Raw genomic sequence first — 19186 nt, forward strand, 5'->3', positions numbered from 1 at the left:
TCAGCAAAGGGGGAGACGTTTACAGGCTGACGCCAACACTGAGTGTGACTTACTGCAAGAGGTTTCCCCAGCCCATCTGTAATATCACTACACACACAGTGACATAGGCATAAATCACTACAGATGTAGGATCTTAATTTGAGACAGTTTGCTACGACAGGACAATAATCTTGCAGCAACAGGAAATGTGAATTATTATGTGGATTATAATTAATTTACATTTTTGTAGGGGTACATTTTTGATACATTTTTCGGGAAGGGAAAATCAAGTCTGAAATGTCAAAGTGGAAATTACAAACTTCTGAAGCATTTTTAAACCTCAAATGCACTACAAGTTTTTAAGTTTCTGCATTGCAGGAAAGGTCTCCTTAAACAGGGTGATCAAATTAAGATCCTACATCTGTAGAACTAGCACTACAATACCACAGCCCACGAGTCTCATAGAGGGTAATGCATATTCAATGCCTTGCTGTATCTGTACCATGAAAGAAAACACAATAAATGACCATTTACTCTGAAATTGTAATCAAATGAATGCATTGGTAGAAGTTAAAACCCAATACTGTTGCATGCCGCAAACTGGCAGAATGAGAAATACTACCATAGTGGATCTGATCTCTCCTGTAAGAATATTGCCGCCATCCTTCACAAACGAGCACAAATCGATGGTGCCATTCTCGTGTGTGAACCCAGTGCCCATATCCTACTATATCTGAAATGACACCAATTATGCCAATAGAATCAAGGCTGGTGTCTTTAGAGCAGTGTAAAAGCCTGGGAGACTCACAAAGCTAATGGTGTCACCGCCACTCACTATCCACTCTCCCAAACAAATCCGTCTAAATGCCTTCCCTTTCAATGGCCCCAGTCTTTTAGTGGCAGCGGAATAAAAAGCACCTTTCTCTCTATCTCCAGATAAAAAGCACATTTACAATGTCCATTGGTTTAGAAAAGATTTGGAGGATCTACGCTGGTGGAAAAGACCATTGTAAATACAAACACACACACACACACACACTCGTACAGGCACACACCCACTGTGGCTGGTTAATGACTCAGCTCAGTGGAGAGGATCCCTGTGATAGGGGAGGCTATTTTGCAGAGGTAGTGTGCTTATGGGTGGAAAAATAGGGGTGGGAGCCAACTGCAGATCTCATGGCTGCTTACCACCATGCAAACATTAACATGCTCAAACATACAAACACAGGCCATACCCACGCGGACAGAAGAAGAGTATTAACAGTATTACATCTTCATTCTTTCATTTTTGTCAGTATAACCTAATTATTTTCAGAAACTCTCCGTCTATTACGTAAGAGTTGAACAATTCTAACATCGGCTAATTCTGAAACCAAAACTCCAACGATTCCATTCCTTTCATACGTCTTAGCGTCTCCATATCCACTCGTTTCCCCATCTACTACATGTAGGGATCTTCTTGCCAACTTCCCTTTTGAAGGAGGGAGTACCTCCCTGGCCCTTCAGACAAGACTGGAGCCCCAGTAACACACAGGAAAACGAATGACCAAACTTCAAGGCACCTCTGGAAAAACACCACAGAAACTGTTTATACTAGTTAGCTCGTCCTTTTAAAGAGGACAGTGATCTCCAAATGAACACTCCAATGATCACCATGTATCACAGGGACACACTATTAATTTTTAAGGAATCAGGGAAATCTACAGTAATACACTCTGAGTGTACAAAACTGCTCTTTCAATGACATAGACTGACCAGGTGAATCCAGGTGAAAGCTATGATCCCTTATTAAATCCACTTCAATCAGTGTAGATGAAGGGGAGGAGACAGGTTAAAGGATTGTTAAGCCTTGAGACAACTGAGACATGGATTGTGTATGTGTGCCATTCAGAGTGTGAATGGGCAAGACAAAAGATTTAAGTGCCTTTGAACGGGGTACGGTAGTAGGTGCCAGGCTCACCGATTTGAGTGTGTCAAGAACTGCAACGCTGTAGGTCAACTTGACACAACTGTGGGAAGCATTGCAGTCAACAGAGGCCAGCATCCTTGTGGAATGCTTTCAATATCTTGTAGAGTCCATGCCCTGATAAATTGAGGCTGTTCTGGGGCCTCCCGAGTGGCGCAGTGGTCTAAGTCACTGCATCGCAGTGCAAGCTGTGCCACTAGAGATCCTGGTTTGAGTCCAGGCTCTGTCGCAGCGGCAGCGACCGGGAGACCCATGGGGCATCGCACAATTGGCCCAGCGTCGTCCGGGTTAGGGGAGGGTTTGGCCAGCCGGCCGGGATGTCCTTGTCCCATCACGCTCTAGCGACTCCTGTGGCGGACCGGGTGCACGCTGATGCACGCTGACAAGGTTGCCAACGCTGTTGGTCATTGGTGCGGCTGTCTTCCGGGTTAAGCGGGCAATGTGTCAAGAAGCAGTGCGGCTTGGCTGGGTCGTGTTTCAGAGGACGCATGGCTCTCGATCTTCGCCTCTCCCGAGTCCGTACGGGAGTTGCAGCGATGGGTCAAGACTATAACTACCAATTGGATACCACGAAATTGGGGGGGAAAAACAATGTTGAGGCTGTTCTGAGGGCAAAAGAAGGTGCAACTCAATATTAGGAAGGTGTTCCTAATATTTTGTACAATCAGGGTAACTAATTGTCAATAGCCTACCTGATTATAAAACATACCATACAGAATGTCTACAGACACTGCAAAATCATTCACAACATCTTAGTGACAATGGTGTGTATGGAGATATTTTCTCTTCGACGACATGAAAAGCCTGTTTTATGATATCTGTATTTTTCAGCAAAGGGGAGAAGACAGTTGTGACAAACTGTGAGGAGCTGAATAGTACATATGAGGCAGGATGAAATAGAACTAGAAAGGGGCAGAGAGGAGAGTAGAGAGGACGGAGGAAAATACATGTTTAATTGATTCCCTCTCTTCCCACACTGTGCCTCTGCTGGATGAATACATTTCACTGGTGCATTCTGGCTCACCCACACATGTACTAAACACTCTTCCTCTCACTCCTTCCTCTCACGCATTCGCTCTCTCACGTGGACAGAACATGGATAAGCAGATGACAAAAGCAAACACACACGACCCCAGTAGATGATTATGTAAAAGGTGATATACCAAAATATCATAATGAGTATGCGATGTGAACATGCAATGATATGTACATGTATTAGACATATCGAGAGCTTGGGACTATAAGGTTTCTATCAGCAAAAAGATGCTTCTGAGGTAATTGGCTTTAAAGTTCCGAACCCTCATTGGTTTGAATAGTCTCAGCAATTTTGATATTGTATTCTTTTGAACTTAACATTAATTGAAGTATTTTGAGTTTTATATTTAAGTGATAATGCCCGAGAAGCCGGTGTTTAGAGGATATATTGGCACAGGTGTTGACAATATATCCTCCAAACACCGGCTTCGAGGGCATTATAACTTTTATACAACGGGTTACAAACATATTCAAATAGACATATTTTCATAAAGAAATGTATTTTGATGAATTTCTTCATACTGTTTCATCCTTCCGCAAGATATAGTCCTGACACAAATCTAGGGTTGCTACCTAAGCCGGCTGGTCGTTCGTTCTATCGGTTCGGTTGCCAGAGACGCGACTCAGTCGTTCAGTCTTTTTGTTCTGTATCTATGGACGCGATCCAGTCGTTCGTTCTAAATGTTCCATTGCCATACTGGCTGGCAACGTTCTTATCCCTTGCTTGCTACAGTAGGTAGCCAACTACGGCTAATTTACAGTCACATCAAAAACTGCAGCCAGAATAACAGCAAAGTAGGTGCATTTGCATTTGTTTAAGTTGTTTCTAGTGACATTTATTTGGATACATCCATAACAATAAGCTAATGAGGCGTGATTTTGCCTGTCATAGAAAATGTACTCACTCGTCACAACACTGTTGTTCAGAGGAGCTAGCCAACAACACAGTTAACACAATCACTTCAAACTGAAGCTGGAAAGACTGCAAACTAGCTGCACTTTGTTTTGTTTGTTTGTAGACCCACCTTTTGCAGCAATTACAGCTGCAAGTCTCTTGGGGTATATCTCTATAAGCTTGGCACTTCTAGCCACTAGGATTTTTGCCCATTCTTCAAGGCAAAACTGCTCCAGCTCCTTCAAATAGGATGTGTTCCGCTGGTGTACAGCAATCTTTAAGTCATACCAGAGATTCTCAATTGGATTGATGTCTGGGCTTTGACTAAGCCATTCCAAGACATTTAAATATTTCCCCTTAAACCACTCGAGTGTTGCTTTAGCAGTACGCTTAGAGTCATTGTCCTGCTGGATGGTGAACCTCTGTCCCAGTCTCAAATCTCTGGAAGACTGAAACAGGTTTCCCTCAAGAATTTCCCTGTATTTAGCGGCATCCATCATTCCTTCAATTCTGACCAGATGCTGCCACCACCATGCTTCACTGTGGGGATGATGTTCTCGGGGTGATGAGAGGTGTTGGGTTTGCACCAGACATAGTGTTTTCCTTGATGGCCAAAAAGCTCAATTTTAGTCTCATTTGACCAGAGTACCTTCTTCCATATGTTTGGGGAGTCTCCCACATGCCTTTTGGCGAACACCAAATGTGTTTGCTTATTTTTTTCTTTAAGCAATGACTTTTTTCTGGCCACTCTTCCATAAAGTCCAGGTCTGTGGAGTGTACTGCTTAAAGTGGTCCTATCGACAGATACTCCAATCTCCGCTTTGCAGCTCCTTCAGGGTTATCTCTGGTCTCTTTGTTGCCTCTCTGATTAATGCCCTCCTTGCCTGGTCCGTGAGTTTTGGTGGGCGGCCCTCTCTTGGCAGGCTTGTTGTGGTGCCATATTCTTTCCATTTTTTAATAATGGATTTAATGGTGCTTCGTGGGATGTTCAAAGATTCAGATATTTTTTTATAACCAAACCCTGATCTGTACTTCTCCACAACTTTGTCCCTGACCTGTTTGGAGAGCTCCTTAGTCTTCATGGTGCCGCTTGCTTGGTGGTGTCGCTTGCTTAATGGTGTTGCAGACTCTGGGGCCTTTCAGAACAGGTGTATTGTCACGTTCCTGACCTGTTTTCCGTTGTTTTTGTATTTGTTTAGTATGGTCAGGGCGTGAGCTGGGTGAGTAGTCTATGTTATGTGTTTCTATGTTGGGTTCAATGTGTTGCCTGATATGGTTCTCAATTAGGGGCAGGTGTTTGACGTTTCCTCTGATTGAGAACCATATTAAGGTAGGCTGTTCACACCGTTTGTTTGTGGGTGATTGTTTTCCGTGTCAGTGTTTGTTACCACACGGGACTGTTTCGTTTGTCTAGTCTGTTCCTGTTCGTGCGTTCTTTGTTTTTATGTAAGTTCTCATGTTCAGGTCGGTCTACGTCGTTTTTTGTTTTGTAATTTCTCAAGTGTATTTCGTGTTCGTCTTGTCTAAATAAATTCATCATGTCTTCACAACACGCTGCGTTTTGGTCCGATCCCTACACCTCCCCTTCAGAAGAAGAGGAGGAAAACAGCCGTTACATGTATATATACTGAGATCATGTGACACTTAGATTGCCCACAGGTGGACTTTATTTAACTAATTATGTGACTTCTGAAGGTAATTGGTTGCACCAGATCTTATTTAGGGGCATCATAGCAAAGGGGTGAATACATATGCACACACCACTTTTCATGATTTTTTTTTTTGTTGTATATTTTGAAACAAGTAATTTTTTTCATTTCACTTGACCGATTTTGACTATTTTGTGTATGTCCATTACATGAAATCCAAATAAAAATCAATTTAAACTACAGGTTGTAATGCAACAAAATATTAAAAAAGCCAAGGGGGATGAATACTTTTGCAAGGCACTGTAAATTGCTTGGATGGGCTGATGAGACATTGGATTGCTCAGTCAGATGGAACAGATTAAATAGGCATTTTAACATCATAGAGTTAGTCGGTAGTAACTTGTGGAATAGACACCGGCTGGAATCCAGTTATTTATTTTTATTTTATAAATTTTTTCTCTCCCCTTTTTCTCCCCAATTTCGTGGTATCCAATTGTTAGTAGTTACTGTCTTGTCTCATCGCTACAACTCCCGTACGGGCTCGGGAGAGATGAAGGTCGAGAGCCATGCGTCCTCCGAAACACAACCCAACCAAGCCGCACTGCTTCTTAACACAGCGCGCATCCAACCCGGAAGCCAGCCGCACCAATGTGTCGGAGGAAACACCGTACACCTAGCGACCTGGTCAGCGCGCACTGCACCCGGCCCGCCACAGGAGTCGCTAGTGCGCGATGAGACAAGGATATCCCTACCGGCCAAACCCTCCCTAACCCGGGCGACGCTAGGCCAATTGTGCGTCGCCCCATGGACCTCCCGGTCGCGGCCGGCTGCGACAGAGCCTGGGCTCGAACCGAGTCTCTTGGTTACTACATGCTTCCATATGAGTTTTTTCATAGTTTTGATGTCTTCACTATTATTCTACAATGTAGAAAATAGTAAAAAATAATGAGTAGGTGAATGAGTTGGTGTGTCCAAACTTTTGACTGGTACTTTATGTAATAAAAAAATGCATAGAAGGTATTCAAACACACGTTCACAAACCCACTCTTTCACACTTTCAGAACAGCTAGAGCTCTGCCACCTGACCAGAGCCCAACGGGCCCCGACATTATACATTGGGTAAGGGCCGGGTTAGGGCTGAGTTATCATCAATAACTAGGGTACGGGCAGGGCATCACTAAATTGATCACTAACATTTGGAAGCTGACCCATGTGCATGTGCTCTGCTGCGCAGTACAGTCATATCTGACTGAGATCATAACATGGTGTCAGAAGTGTTTCAACCTCGTCAGATTTAAGACAGGAGAGATGATTTCACAGAACATAACAATGTTCCTTGTCGGAGTTTAGAGTAACGAAAAGTAGCTAACAGGTAACAGCTCTCTCATCTCTCTTCGTTGAGCAGGGCAGCCCAAGCAGAACCGTTGCTATGGATACTCACCGACTCAGAGCCGCCATGAGCAGAGTGCATGCAGAGCGAGCTGCACGCGGGGAGAGAGTGGCAGACTGAGAGGAGCAGCTAATGGATTTACTAACGGAGGAAGTTATTTCTGATTTCGAGGCCGGGCCTTAAATTTGGCAGAAGGAATCAGGCCTGGATAGGGTAGGGTCTGAACGTCGTTGGCATGGGTAGGGCTCGGGCTTAAAATTCACGCCTGTGCAGGGCTCTACACAAAGGTACTCAGATGAAGCAACACCACAGTAGCAGCCATCAGTCTTCCTGGCTAGCCTACGTCCACCATTGATTGGGAATCTCCCTGAAACGCTGGCCAGCCATTGGCTAAACCCCTCAACCCCCCCCCCCCTTCTGTAAAGGGTGGTGCTCCTAGGCAACAGTTTACCATAACAGCACTGAGCACTCAGCCACACGAGGTTATCAGACACCCTGCTGAACACAGATTAAATACAATCCACTCGCTAATTCAGTTCAAATGGAAAACCTTGCCTCCTCCCTCCACATCCACAGCCACTATCATCGAATTTACAAGGCTAAAAGCTATGTTGCTGCCGGAGGGTTGCGCAATCTCAGTCCGTAGGTGGCTGTATAAGTGTGTATGCAAAATTCAAGGCTATAATCACCAGTAGTGTGCTAAATAAAGGTTTAGCACACTAGGCAATGTGTTGCCATCATGGCAAGTAATGACTGCTTTTAACATTACTACAGGTTGGGATCAAAGATAAACACACATATGAATACGACCTTAACAAATCATCAGAGAAATTAGAGCAATTGAACATGACCTTGAAGTCTTTTGTTTTTCTTACTGTTTTATGTGGTAATGAGTGAGAGGAGCAGAGAGAGCGGAGGAGCAGGGGAGCAGAGGGAGAAAAGGAGCAGAGGGAGCAGAGGAGGAGAGGGAGCAGAGGACGAGAGGGAGCAGAGGAGGAGAGGGAGCAGAGGAGGAGAGGAGGAGAGGGAGCAGATGGAGCAGAGGGAGCATAGGGAGCAGAGGAGGAGAGGGAGCATAGGGAGCAGAGGAGGAGAGGGAGCAGAGGGAGAAAAGGAGCAGAGGAGGAGAGGGAGCAGAGGAGGAGAGGGAGCAGATGGAGAAGAGGAGGAGAGGGAGCAGATGGAGCAGAGGAGGAGAGGAGGAAGGGAGGAGAGGAGGAGAGGGAGCAGAGGAGGAGAGGAGGAGAGGGAGAGGAGGAGAGGGAGGAGAGGGAGGAGAGGGAGGAGAGGAGGAGAGGGAGGAGAGAGGGAGGAGAGGGAGGAGAGGAGGAGAGGGAGCAGAGGAGGAGAGGGAGGAGAGGAGGCGAGGAGGAGAGGGAGGAGAGGGGAGAGGAGGAGAGGAGGAGAGGGAGCAGAGGAGGAGAGGAGGAGAGGAGGAGAGGGAGCAGAGGGGCTCTTTAGCTTTAGCCCTCCAACAATAGTACAACCACACAACAACACATTCACAATCAGGGAGCGGTTTAGCTTATTCTATGATTCCCCACCACAGGTGAGATAAATATCACACACATACACAAACACACACACACAGCCTGTGGAGTCCAGGCAAGATCCATCTTTATTAAATGAAATGATATAAAAGCAGCAGCTCAGTGCATATGTTTTCATTACAGTGGAAGGAGGGGAGGTGGGGTGGGGAGTTTTATTTGTATCATTTCTCCGTTTTTCGCCTCAGGCGCACTCAGCTTTATCAATCCCAGTGGATATCTTTCTACTCTGTGATAATGTTAATTGTGATGTGATTAGTAATTACACTCAGGCTTTAAGGTTCCTTCTACTGTACTATCGCCCATGACTACATTCAGATCAGGCTTAGTGAGACAAAGGCCATGACTACAGTCAGATCAGGCTTGGTGAGACAAGAGCCATGACTACAGTCAGATCAGGCTTAGTGAGACAAGAGCATGACTACAGTCAGATCAGGCTTGGTGAAACAAGAGCCATGACTACAGTCAGATCAGGCTTAGTAAGACAAGAGCCATGACTACAGTCAGATCAGGCTTGGTGAGACAAGAGCCATGACTACAGTCAGATCAGGCTTGGTGAGACAAGAGCGATGACTACAGTCAGATCAGGCTTGGTGAGACAAGAGCGATGACTACAGTCAGATCAGGCTTGGTGAGACAAGAGCGATGACTACAGTCAGATCAGGCTTAGTGAGACAAGAGCCATGACTACAGTCAGATCAGGCTTGGTGAGACAAGAGCGATGACTACAGTCAGTTCAGGCTTAGTGAGACAAGAGCCATGACTACAGTCAGATCAGGCTTGGTGAGACAAGAGCGATGACTACAGTCAGATCAGGCTTAGTGAGACAAGAGCCATGACTACAGTCAGATCAGGCTTGGTGAGACAAGAGCGATGACTACAGTCAGATCAAGCTTAGTGAGACAAGAGCCATGACTACAGTCAGATCAGGCTTAGTGAGACAAGAGCCACGACTACAGTCAGATCAGGCGTAGTGAGATTTTGTGGACAATGCAGCTTTTAAAGGCAATGTTCCCACATTCACGAAGACCATTTTCACGGTAAATACTGCATATGTACGCCGCATATGTCAAAGCGCAAATCAGATTGAACCCCAGCCAAATCAGATTGAACCCCAGCCAAATCAGATTGAACCCCAGCCAAATCAGATTGAACCCCAGCCAAGGGCTGTTTATGGCCAAGAAGCCCTCAACCTTTGAGAACGGATTCTAAAGTTGTAGTTGATCAAATTGTGAAATCCACAATTTGGAGAGTTTTCATGTTTGTACAAAACATTAAGGACACCTTCCTAATATTGAGTTGCACCCCCCATTTGCCCTCAGAACAGCCTCAATTTGTCGGGGCATGCTCTCTACAAGGTGTCGAAAGCGTTCCACAGGGATGCTGGTCCATGTTGACTCCAATGCTTCCCACAGTTGTTTCAAGTCGACTGGATGTCCTTTGGGTGTTGGACCATTCTTGATACACACGGGAAACTGTTGAGTGTGAAAAAACCCAGCAGCGTTGCAGTTCTTGACACACTCAAACCGGTGTGCCTGGCACCTACTACCATACCCCGTTCAAAGGGTATGTCTGAATGTCACACACACAACCCATGTCTCAAGGATTCAAAAACCCTTCTCTAACCCGTCTCCTCTTCATCTACACCGATTGAAGTGGATTTAACAAGTGACATCAATAAGGGATCATAGTATTCACCTGGATTCACCTGGTCAGTCTACACTGAGTGCACAAAACATTAAGAACACCTGCTCTTTCCATGACATAGACTCTCTCTCTCTCTCTACAGGATGGAGGGAGTGTGCCATGGCTCCATGCAGCCCATATACTGCATCTGTTTCCTTCCAGATGTTAATGTCACCATAGTAACCCAGCATTTCAGCTCCATACAGCCGGTCCGGAGGGTCAGCCGCAGGGAGGGGGGTACTGTGAGAGCAAAATTGCAAGATTATGTTATAATACTTATATTGCATCAAATGGTTGTGTTATGCAACAGAATAGAGTGTTAACTATTGTGTGTGTGTTCTACTGAGGATGGGCCTCTGGGAGATAACACTGACAGGAGATTTACGATGCCTTTTGGGTGATAAAGAGCATTCCAGAGCATGAGTTAATGTTTCTGTTCTATACCGTACCAGGGAGAGATGGTTCCAGTTTGGAGTCGGAGGGCCAGACACTGGTCTCTATACAATGAAAACTGTTGACACAGCAGATACTGTCTGCTATGTATTATAGGTATCCTTCATACAGATCTTAACCTTGTGACCCATTCTATATATCTGTTGTTCGTCATGTAGTTTGAAAGGGGTCTATCTTGGCTATAAAAGACCTTTGTACTTTTGTCTCTGGGCTCTCAACGAATCGTTTGATCGTGAATCGTCGACCAGCCATGACCAGCCATCATTATCGTAGAGCACTCAATCGATTCACTTTATATGTGTGTGTTGTATTGACCTGCTCCTTATTAATAAGTGATTAAAGATTTTGTTTAAGTATAACTCTGACTTGTGGGATAAGTTTGTCTCTCCTCATTTGATAGTAAAGAAATTAACCACCACAGTACTGTGGTAACATATGCACGGGGCACAACCACCCCAACGCACACAACCACCCCAACGCACACAACCACCCCAACGCACACAAACACACACACACACACACACACACACACACACACACACACACACACACACACACACACACACACACACACACACACACACACACACACACACACACACACACACACACACACACACACACAACAACCACACATAACACACACACTCCTCTTATGCCCTCATCACTACCAGCGCACACACATCATCTGTATGCCTATAAACCTACACACACTCACATTCTCACATTAGCAGGCATACACACACTCATCCCCTCCGCCACAACAAATCATGCTGCCAGCTGGGCTTGCACACCCACTCTAACCACCTGGTAAGAGAGGCATGGCTGGGGCACAGATGGTAAACAACTGGGGACACCTGCTTGGAAACATGTCATGATGGTGGGAGTATCCTGCATGCACTGCGATGATGTAGCATTGACTATGCACTGCAAATGGGTTTGTGCCAGAAAGTAACAGGGAGACATGAAGGAAGCGCTTAATGATTGTGAGGTTAGGAAAGGGGTTGAGACGTTTGCTGCAAGCTGACCAATATGGAGCTCCTGTGTTCTACCAGGGAGAGCAGGAGAGGTTAGCACTGCTGTGCTCTGTGTGTGGTTGAGAGACTTACTGATGTGTACAGGAAGCCCTCGCTGTTCATGGCCAGGTAGAGCTTGGTCTGAACTCCCTGGATGGCCACCACTCGAAGCCCCACTGGAATGAGGTTGAATATGGCTGGGGAAGAGAATCAAGCTTTATTTATATAGCACATTTCTGACATGGAATGCAATGCTAAAACTAATAAAAACGTAAATATTTACTTCACAACAAACATTTTTTCTTTTTTTTTAAAGAATAACAATTAAAAACTGAAAGAATAAAAAAGCACCCTAAGGAAAAGCAAAACTAAAAAGGTGTGTTTAAAGATATCTGTCACGGATCCCTCCGGAACTTTCATTACGCACACCTGGCCCCTATTCCCACTGATTGTATCTGTATATATGTGCCCTTTGGTTTCCATTGGTAGGTTGATTATTGTTACAATGTCCGTTAGCGCGTGTGAGTACCTGTGCTGTGTGTTTTGGGCTTTTGTGTCCTTGTGGATTGTGCAGATGATTATGGGTCTCGTCCCATGTGTTAATCATTGTGGGCGTGGGTTATTTATTCGTGGTACTCCTCGCTCTTTTGTTTGGGTTTCAACCCTGTGTTTTTGTTACGTGTTTGTTTGGTCTTCGTCCCCGTGCCTTTACACGGCACGTCGTAATTTGGGTACAATAAAAACAAATATTACACATTCCTGCATCTGTCTCCCGAATCATTTATACCAATGTGACAATATCTATTAAATATGTCCACAGTTTCGGCCCCCCTCAGGTTCTCTGGCAGGCTATTCCAGAGGCTGGGGGCATAATAACTAAAGGCTGCTTCCTAGGCCTTGGGATAGTTAAAAAAGGCCAGTCCCAGAGGGCTTGAGGGACCTACTGGGAAAGAGAGAGAGTTACATTTGTTACATTACATTTGTTGACCATCTTGGCAACAAATGGAGGGAAAAAGTCTAACTTGTGAAGAATATTGTAGGCACACTGTTTATCCACCAATAAATAGCATTTAGGGAAATCATGTCTCAGTCATATCTTTAGATGGAATACTGAGACTATGTCGTAAACCGCAGCAGGTACCACAGTGTCGCCATCATAGGAGCAGAGCTGATCTAAGTAGAAAACAACGTAAAGCGAAGACTCCTGCCCCCGCTTTTCATGCCAACCACATCCTTTCACTCTACCCCAGTCCACTTAATTGAGTTAGCTACAGTAACGCTTAGCTTAGCAGACTAAAGAGAGACCTCCCTCAGCCCGGGCTCTGTCCTCATATGCCAAACCCGCTCACACCTTTGTCCTGCTGTCACCGAGCTAGCCAGGAACCTGACAATCTCCCCTGGCCACACTGCATTCGTATGCCAAGGGATAGAGAGGCAGCCCGCCACCACAGAGGACTGCACTTGAACTCCGGAGGAGCGGGAGTTTTCATAGCGTGAGCAGTGGTAGAGAGGCAAAAGGCGTAGTCTTAAAAAGGTTACACAATGCTTGAAACAACAACTCTCACCCTCGCCGGAAAAAAAGTCAAACGGGGATGATGGTTCGTTTGTGCTCTTTTTCTCAAAGTGAAGCTGTTATTGTAGCTACTGCTGTTAAGCCATATTGTAACTTTTCTCGGAGTTCACGGCAACATCGGGGCCAAACAGTAGCTTTGCTGCTGTGTCCTGCCCAGTCCTCTTCTGTCCTGCCTGGCATTAATTGTGCACAGTGCTGTCATGCTGCCACATCCATGGCCTCTAGTAACAGAGAGCAGGGTCAATCTGTGCTATGGGATAGAGACGGGCACGTCTCTATGTGAGGGGATTTAGACTAGGGATGGGATTTAAAAAAAATAAATAATAATATTTGAATATCCGAAAGGATGTTAGTATTGAAATACTTGCGAGAGTATAATTTTTTCATTACGTGCGCCTCAGAAAAAGACATACCATACAGCCTCCACACGTTTCACACGAGTAGCTTATTGTTGTTGGGACTACAGTCAGAGACTCCATGATTAGCAACATGAAGTGGGAGATCTTTAATCAATCCAAAATGGAATTACACTTTTTTTACTTGACAAATACTGCACCAAACACCTTAGTTAGATGTAAAATTGTGCAACTAAAACAAAATTGGCAAAAATCTCAATCATTACAGATTTCGTGAGTTATCTTAGATTTATTCTGAGGATTTTCAGGAAGTGAAATAGGCTTCCTTTTCTACAGTGTCTCATGAGGGACAAACATCGTTAACAAAACGTGGAATCGGTCAGGAAACACACCTCCAAGACTGAAATCACGTTTTTCTAATGAGCAACAGAAAAACACACGTGCCAATCGGCGTGTTCAGTGGCTCTTTAAACCTCCCTCTTTTTGTGTTCTAGGCAGCCACCCACAGGAAGTAATGCAGTCCGGAGGCACGGTGGATCCTTTTGCAGAGAGCTTGTAGCTGATACGTTTGGTGAGAGCACAACGTTAATGTAGTTGTTCGGAGAAAATAATATGGATGCCTGCCTGCTGGACTGTGTTGCTTCCTATACCCCTTTTGTTTTCTTTGGTTTGGTTTGCATGTCCGTTCTGTGATTTTAATTAGCATGGTTTTTAAAGTCAAACAATGGATATAGAAGAACTGAGAAGTGAAGGCAAAGTATGGGTAACTTGACAACGAATATGGATTGATGCTATAAACTCAATTGAAATGTTTTATAGAGAAAGTAATGACATAAAAATAAATGTATGAAAATAGTTTTCTTTGTCCACCTCTATTTTACACTGCCTGCTCAACCCAGATCCTAAGAACCTGGTCAGTGTTCTACCATGTGACATAAACACTGTACAGGTGGTACTTTAGGATGACGCCATGAATACATCTCGATCTCTCCTCCTCTATTTCCTTCATATCTCTCCTCTCTTCCCTCCATCTCATCTCATCTCCTCCCTCCATCTCTCCTCTCCTACCTTTATCTCTCCTCTCCTACCTTTATCTCTCCTCTCCTACCTTTATCTCTCCTCTCCTACCTTAATCTCCCCTCCTTCCTCTCCTCCCTTCATCCTTCCCTCCCTGCCTCCCGGAGCTCCAGCAGACCCACCAGAGCCCTCCACCCTGAGCCACATCTGCTGCCTTCTACACAGAGATAACTGATCTGGGATCAGCTAGCTATGTTACTTACTGCTATTTTCAGAGGCTCTGTGTGGTGTAGCTGGCTTTCACGTAGGTGGGCGTACACTTACTGTACATGATTGTGGTAGGAAGTACTTTGTGGATTGTCAATGCATGTTAGTTTAGTTGATGTAGCTAAAGTGTTTTTTTGTTGTTGAAAGTATCATTATGGGAATAGACAGGATTCCATTTCCATCATGGTCAATGTTCCCTCTAAGCTGCGAGCGTGCGCAGGCGCGCAGTAGCCTGAGACTGCGGCACAGAGCTCAGAAGAAATATCAGGCACAGAGCTCAGAAGAAATATCAGCCCACTGAGAGAAGCACGAGATTGAACTTCACTGAACTTCCCAGAGTTTTCCCGATTAGTCAACACTATCAACGTTTCCCTTTACTTTGGCAATTGTGATCGAATCAACACAATGTTAGCACCTTTCAATGCAACATACCGAAACAAAACGAACTATGCAAGAGATGTTGTTGTAGGCAGAATGCATCGGAGTAGGATTCTATTGTGCACAACTCTACACAGACCGGTGCGGCATAACCAATCAGAGCTGCGGTAGGCCTACATGCAAATAGACCATTACAATATATGGATCTGTGCCATTTACTTTGATCTGGACTGTGTTTACAGCTGTGGTTGTGAGTAGATGCGCTTGTTTTGAGATAATAGCAAGAGCTGCATGTAGCCACGTGCACATTTTGTTCCTATCCTTTGCTAGTTAGTGAGTTATTAGCCTAGTTATAGATAATTTGTAGTCAGCAATAGGGGCGTGATTACGTCCTACAAGAGCACAAAACGTGTACAAGTGGAGAAACAGGTTGATGTCAAGCCCTGCATGTTTTTCCCCCAAAGGTCTAATGGAATGTAGTCCTACATTGAACACCACATATTGGTTGCTACTGTAGGCTGAATGATAGAACAGCTATTTCCATGTTAAAATGTTATGGGAAGCATTTTTCTCCATTATTTTTGATGATAGGCCACTCTGGTAGGCCGACATTATGATCAAATAGCCACAGTACCCTACTTGGCCACTGTTAAAGCTATAACTTAAAGCGGCTACAGCCTCAGTGTTCACAGTAAACGCGCAATGGAAGTTGCACAGATTTTTCACAACCTTGGAAGTTTGCGCTCAGCAGACCTGAAATTTGCTCAGTGCCCAAAACAATTAGAGGGAACATTGCTCATGGTATAGGTGACCCCATTCCTGCTACAGCCCATCTCCCTGCAGCACGAGGGGATCCTTCCACTTAATAATACTCCCTCTTCCAGTCCCAATCTCTTTCTCCACCTCCCTCTCGCTCTCTCTCTCTCTCACTCTTGATCTATTTCTGCTGCTGCTCATCTGACTGCATGAATCTATCCACTTAATGTGTTTCTCTCTCTCCTCTCGCTCCTTTTCTCTGTCTTTGTCCGTTCACTGCGTGCTGAGACCCGTACCCACGACACAGACAAAGCTGCGGTAAACTTCATTTCAGGGGGATTACCAGCCAATCAGCCGCCAGGGATTTTTCGAGAGGCGAAACTCAATTACTTCTACCTCACATAACACCCGAGGTGCTGGAGGAGAGAGAGGGCCAGGGCTGAGGATCCCGCACCACACACACATACAGAAAAACACGCACGCACACACAGACTCACTACCTCATCATGACCTCTAGCCTGTTCTCTGTCTTATCGTAACCACTGACGGACATGACCAACAATATGATTCTTTATGCTCTGTCATTGGTCGGCAGTGGCTGATACAGTGACAGACTTTCAGATTCCCACTGACCTTTAGGTTTGAAAATCCCATTTACAAAAACACACTAACCTGAGCATAAAATACATGTTTCTAAGTCAGTGGGTTGTGACTACCTTCAACATGAACATAAGAGAAAGAGACATGCTCGGTCCTCATAAGAGACTGTAACTACTTTCTACACGTGACTACATTTTATTGTATTGTTCTGCTTCAAACCTTCTGTTTCTGTACCGCATGTCTTAGAACCATTCTCCATAGGAGATGATCAGGAAGGAACAAGGCAGTGCTGCTGCACCCAGGCTTAACGAGCAGAGCTCAGATCATCAGCATTAACATTACTGTTCTGGTCTCAACATACAGAGAAAGGGACAAACAGATTCAAATCTACCTGACGACAAAGGCTTCGCCTCCCAAGCCCTGGTCATTAATTAGCCAATTAGATCAATGTGTGTGAATCTTGGCTGAAGGGTATAACCCGATTGATTGAGCAGTGTTCTTTGGCTGTTATTATACAGGGTCTGTATAACAGATCAGGGTCTGTCTCTTTAACTCATTGTTGTGACAGTGAGGAGAAAGGGGTGGGTGAATTGCCTTTATTTTTATTTTTATTTTTTTTATTTAACCTTTATTTAACCAGGTAGGCAAATTGAGAACACATTCTCATTTACAATTGCGACCTGGCCAAGATAAAGCAAAGCAGTTCGACACATACAACAACACATAGTTACACATGGAGTAAAACAAACATATAGTCAATAATACAGTGAAAAAAAAAAAATAAGTCTATATACAATGTGAGCAAGTGAGGTGAGATAAGGGAGGTGAAGGCAAACAAATATATGTATAAATAAATAAAAATATAAAAGGCCATGGAGGCGAAGTGAGTACAACACAGCAAGTAAAATAAAAACTAAAACTAAAATAAAAAATAAATAAATAAAAAAATAAAAAAATAAATAAAAATAAAACAATGGAATGGTTGGTTTGCAGTGGAAGAAAGTGCAAAGTAGAGACAGAAATAATGGGGTGCAAAGGAGCAAAATAAATTAATAAATAAATACAGTAGGTAAAGAGGTAGTTGTTTGGGCTAAATTGTAGATGGGTTATGTACAGGTGCAGTAATCTATGAGCTGCTCTGACAGCTGGTGCTTAAAGCTAGTGAGGGAGATAGGTGTTTCCAGTTTCAGAGATTTTTGTAGTTCGTTCCAGTCATTGGCAGCAGAGAACTGGAAGGAGAGGCGTCCAAAGGAAGAATTGGTTTTGGGGGTGACTAGAGAGATATACCTGCTGGAGCGCGTGCTACAGGTAGGTGCTGCTATGGTGACCAGCGAGCTGAGATAAGGGGGGACTTTACCTAGCAGGGTCTTGTAGATGACCTGGAACCAGTGGGTTTGGCGACGAGTATGAAGCGAGGGCCAGCCAACGAGAGTGTACAGGTCGCAGTGGTGGGTAGTATATGGGGCTTTGGTGACAAAACGGATGGCACTGTGATAGACTGCATCCAATTTATTGAGTAGGGTTTTGGAGGCTATTTTGTAAATGACATCACCGAAGTCGAGGATTGGTAGGATGGTCAGTTTTACAAGGGTATGTTTGGCAGCATGAGTGAAGGATGCTTTGTTGCGGAATAGGAAGCCAATTCTAGATTTGACTTTGGATTGGAGATGTTTGATGTGAGTCTGGAAGGAGAGTTTACAGTCTAACCAGACACCTAGGTATTTGTAGGTGTTCACATATTCTAAGTCAGAGCCGTCCAAAGTAGTGATGTTGGACAGGCGGGCAGGAGCAGGCAGTGATCGGTTGAAGAGCATGCATTTGGTTTTACTTGTATTTAAGAGCAGTTGGAGGCCACGGAAGGAGAGTTGTATGGCATTGAAGCTCGCCTGGAGGGTTGTTAACACAGTGTCAAAAGAAGGGCCAGAAGTATACAGAATAGTGTCGTCTGCGTAGAGGTGGATCTGAGAATCACCAGCAGCAAGAGCGACATCATTCACGACATCACTTTAAGAATGTCTTGAATCAGTGTCCCTTCTTTGGAAACAAATTAGTGTGCATGGATGGAATTTAGCGTAATTTACAGATCATAGAGAACTAAAAACTTGTGCTACAATGTAGAAAAATATTGTTTTAACGTAGGACGGATTTATTGACTCAACACTTGTTATTAATTTGCCTTTAATGAGGGCTGCCTGATTAGTAATATTATTTTGATTTGTCAAATAATTCTATGGCTCAAAAATGGCCTGCTCAGCTAAAGCCCAAAAATTGGACTGCTCTGAATTTGGTAAACATCAAGGAACACTGCTGTATATTCATGAGGGTGCTACCGCAGCAATGTTAGAAGACTTGTGGGTGTGCGTGCCTTTGAGTAGGTCCTCCCCACCATCAGAAGACACCAGTAGCACCAAGTGGACTATGCTGCCGTCACCATGGAGACAAGAGCACCCAGCACCTAACAAATCTATTTTTGGACGGGTGCAAACAGCTTCCCTTTTCTCCCCTTCCTATTCGACCAGGCTCTATAATTTTTCTCTCCCAAATGTAAATGTTTTGGTTGGGAAAAGCATGCCAATTGTTACATAACTTATCTCAATAGGTAACTGTTAACGGCTCTATCTAA

At 44.5% G+C, this 19186-nt stretch overlaps 1 protein-coding gene across 6 annotated transcripts in view; it reads right to left on the reverse strand.

The window, feature by feature from the left end:
- LOC139574307 (fibroblast growth factor 13) overlaps positions 1 to 19186 on the reverse strand; it is a 184690-nt gene that overhangs the window by 15030 nt on the left and 150474 nt on the right. For all 6 annotated transcript variants that reach the window (XM_071398758.1, XM_071398756.1, XM_071398757.1 and 3 more), the window contains one exon: positions 11710 to 11813. In XM_071398758.1, the coding sequence (XP_071254859.1) occupies positions 11710 to 11813 (104 nt within the window). The remainder of the gene's footprint in view (positions 1 to 11709; positions 11814 to 19186) is intronic.

The sequence above is a fragment of the Salvelinus alpinus genome, chromosome 4 (genome assembly GCF_045679555.1).
Source record: "Salvelinus alpinus chromosome 4, SLU_Salpinus.1, whole genome shotgun sequence".
NCBI lineage: Eukaryota > Metazoa > Chordata > Actinopteri > Salmoniformes > Salmonidae > Salvelinus > Salvelinus alpinus.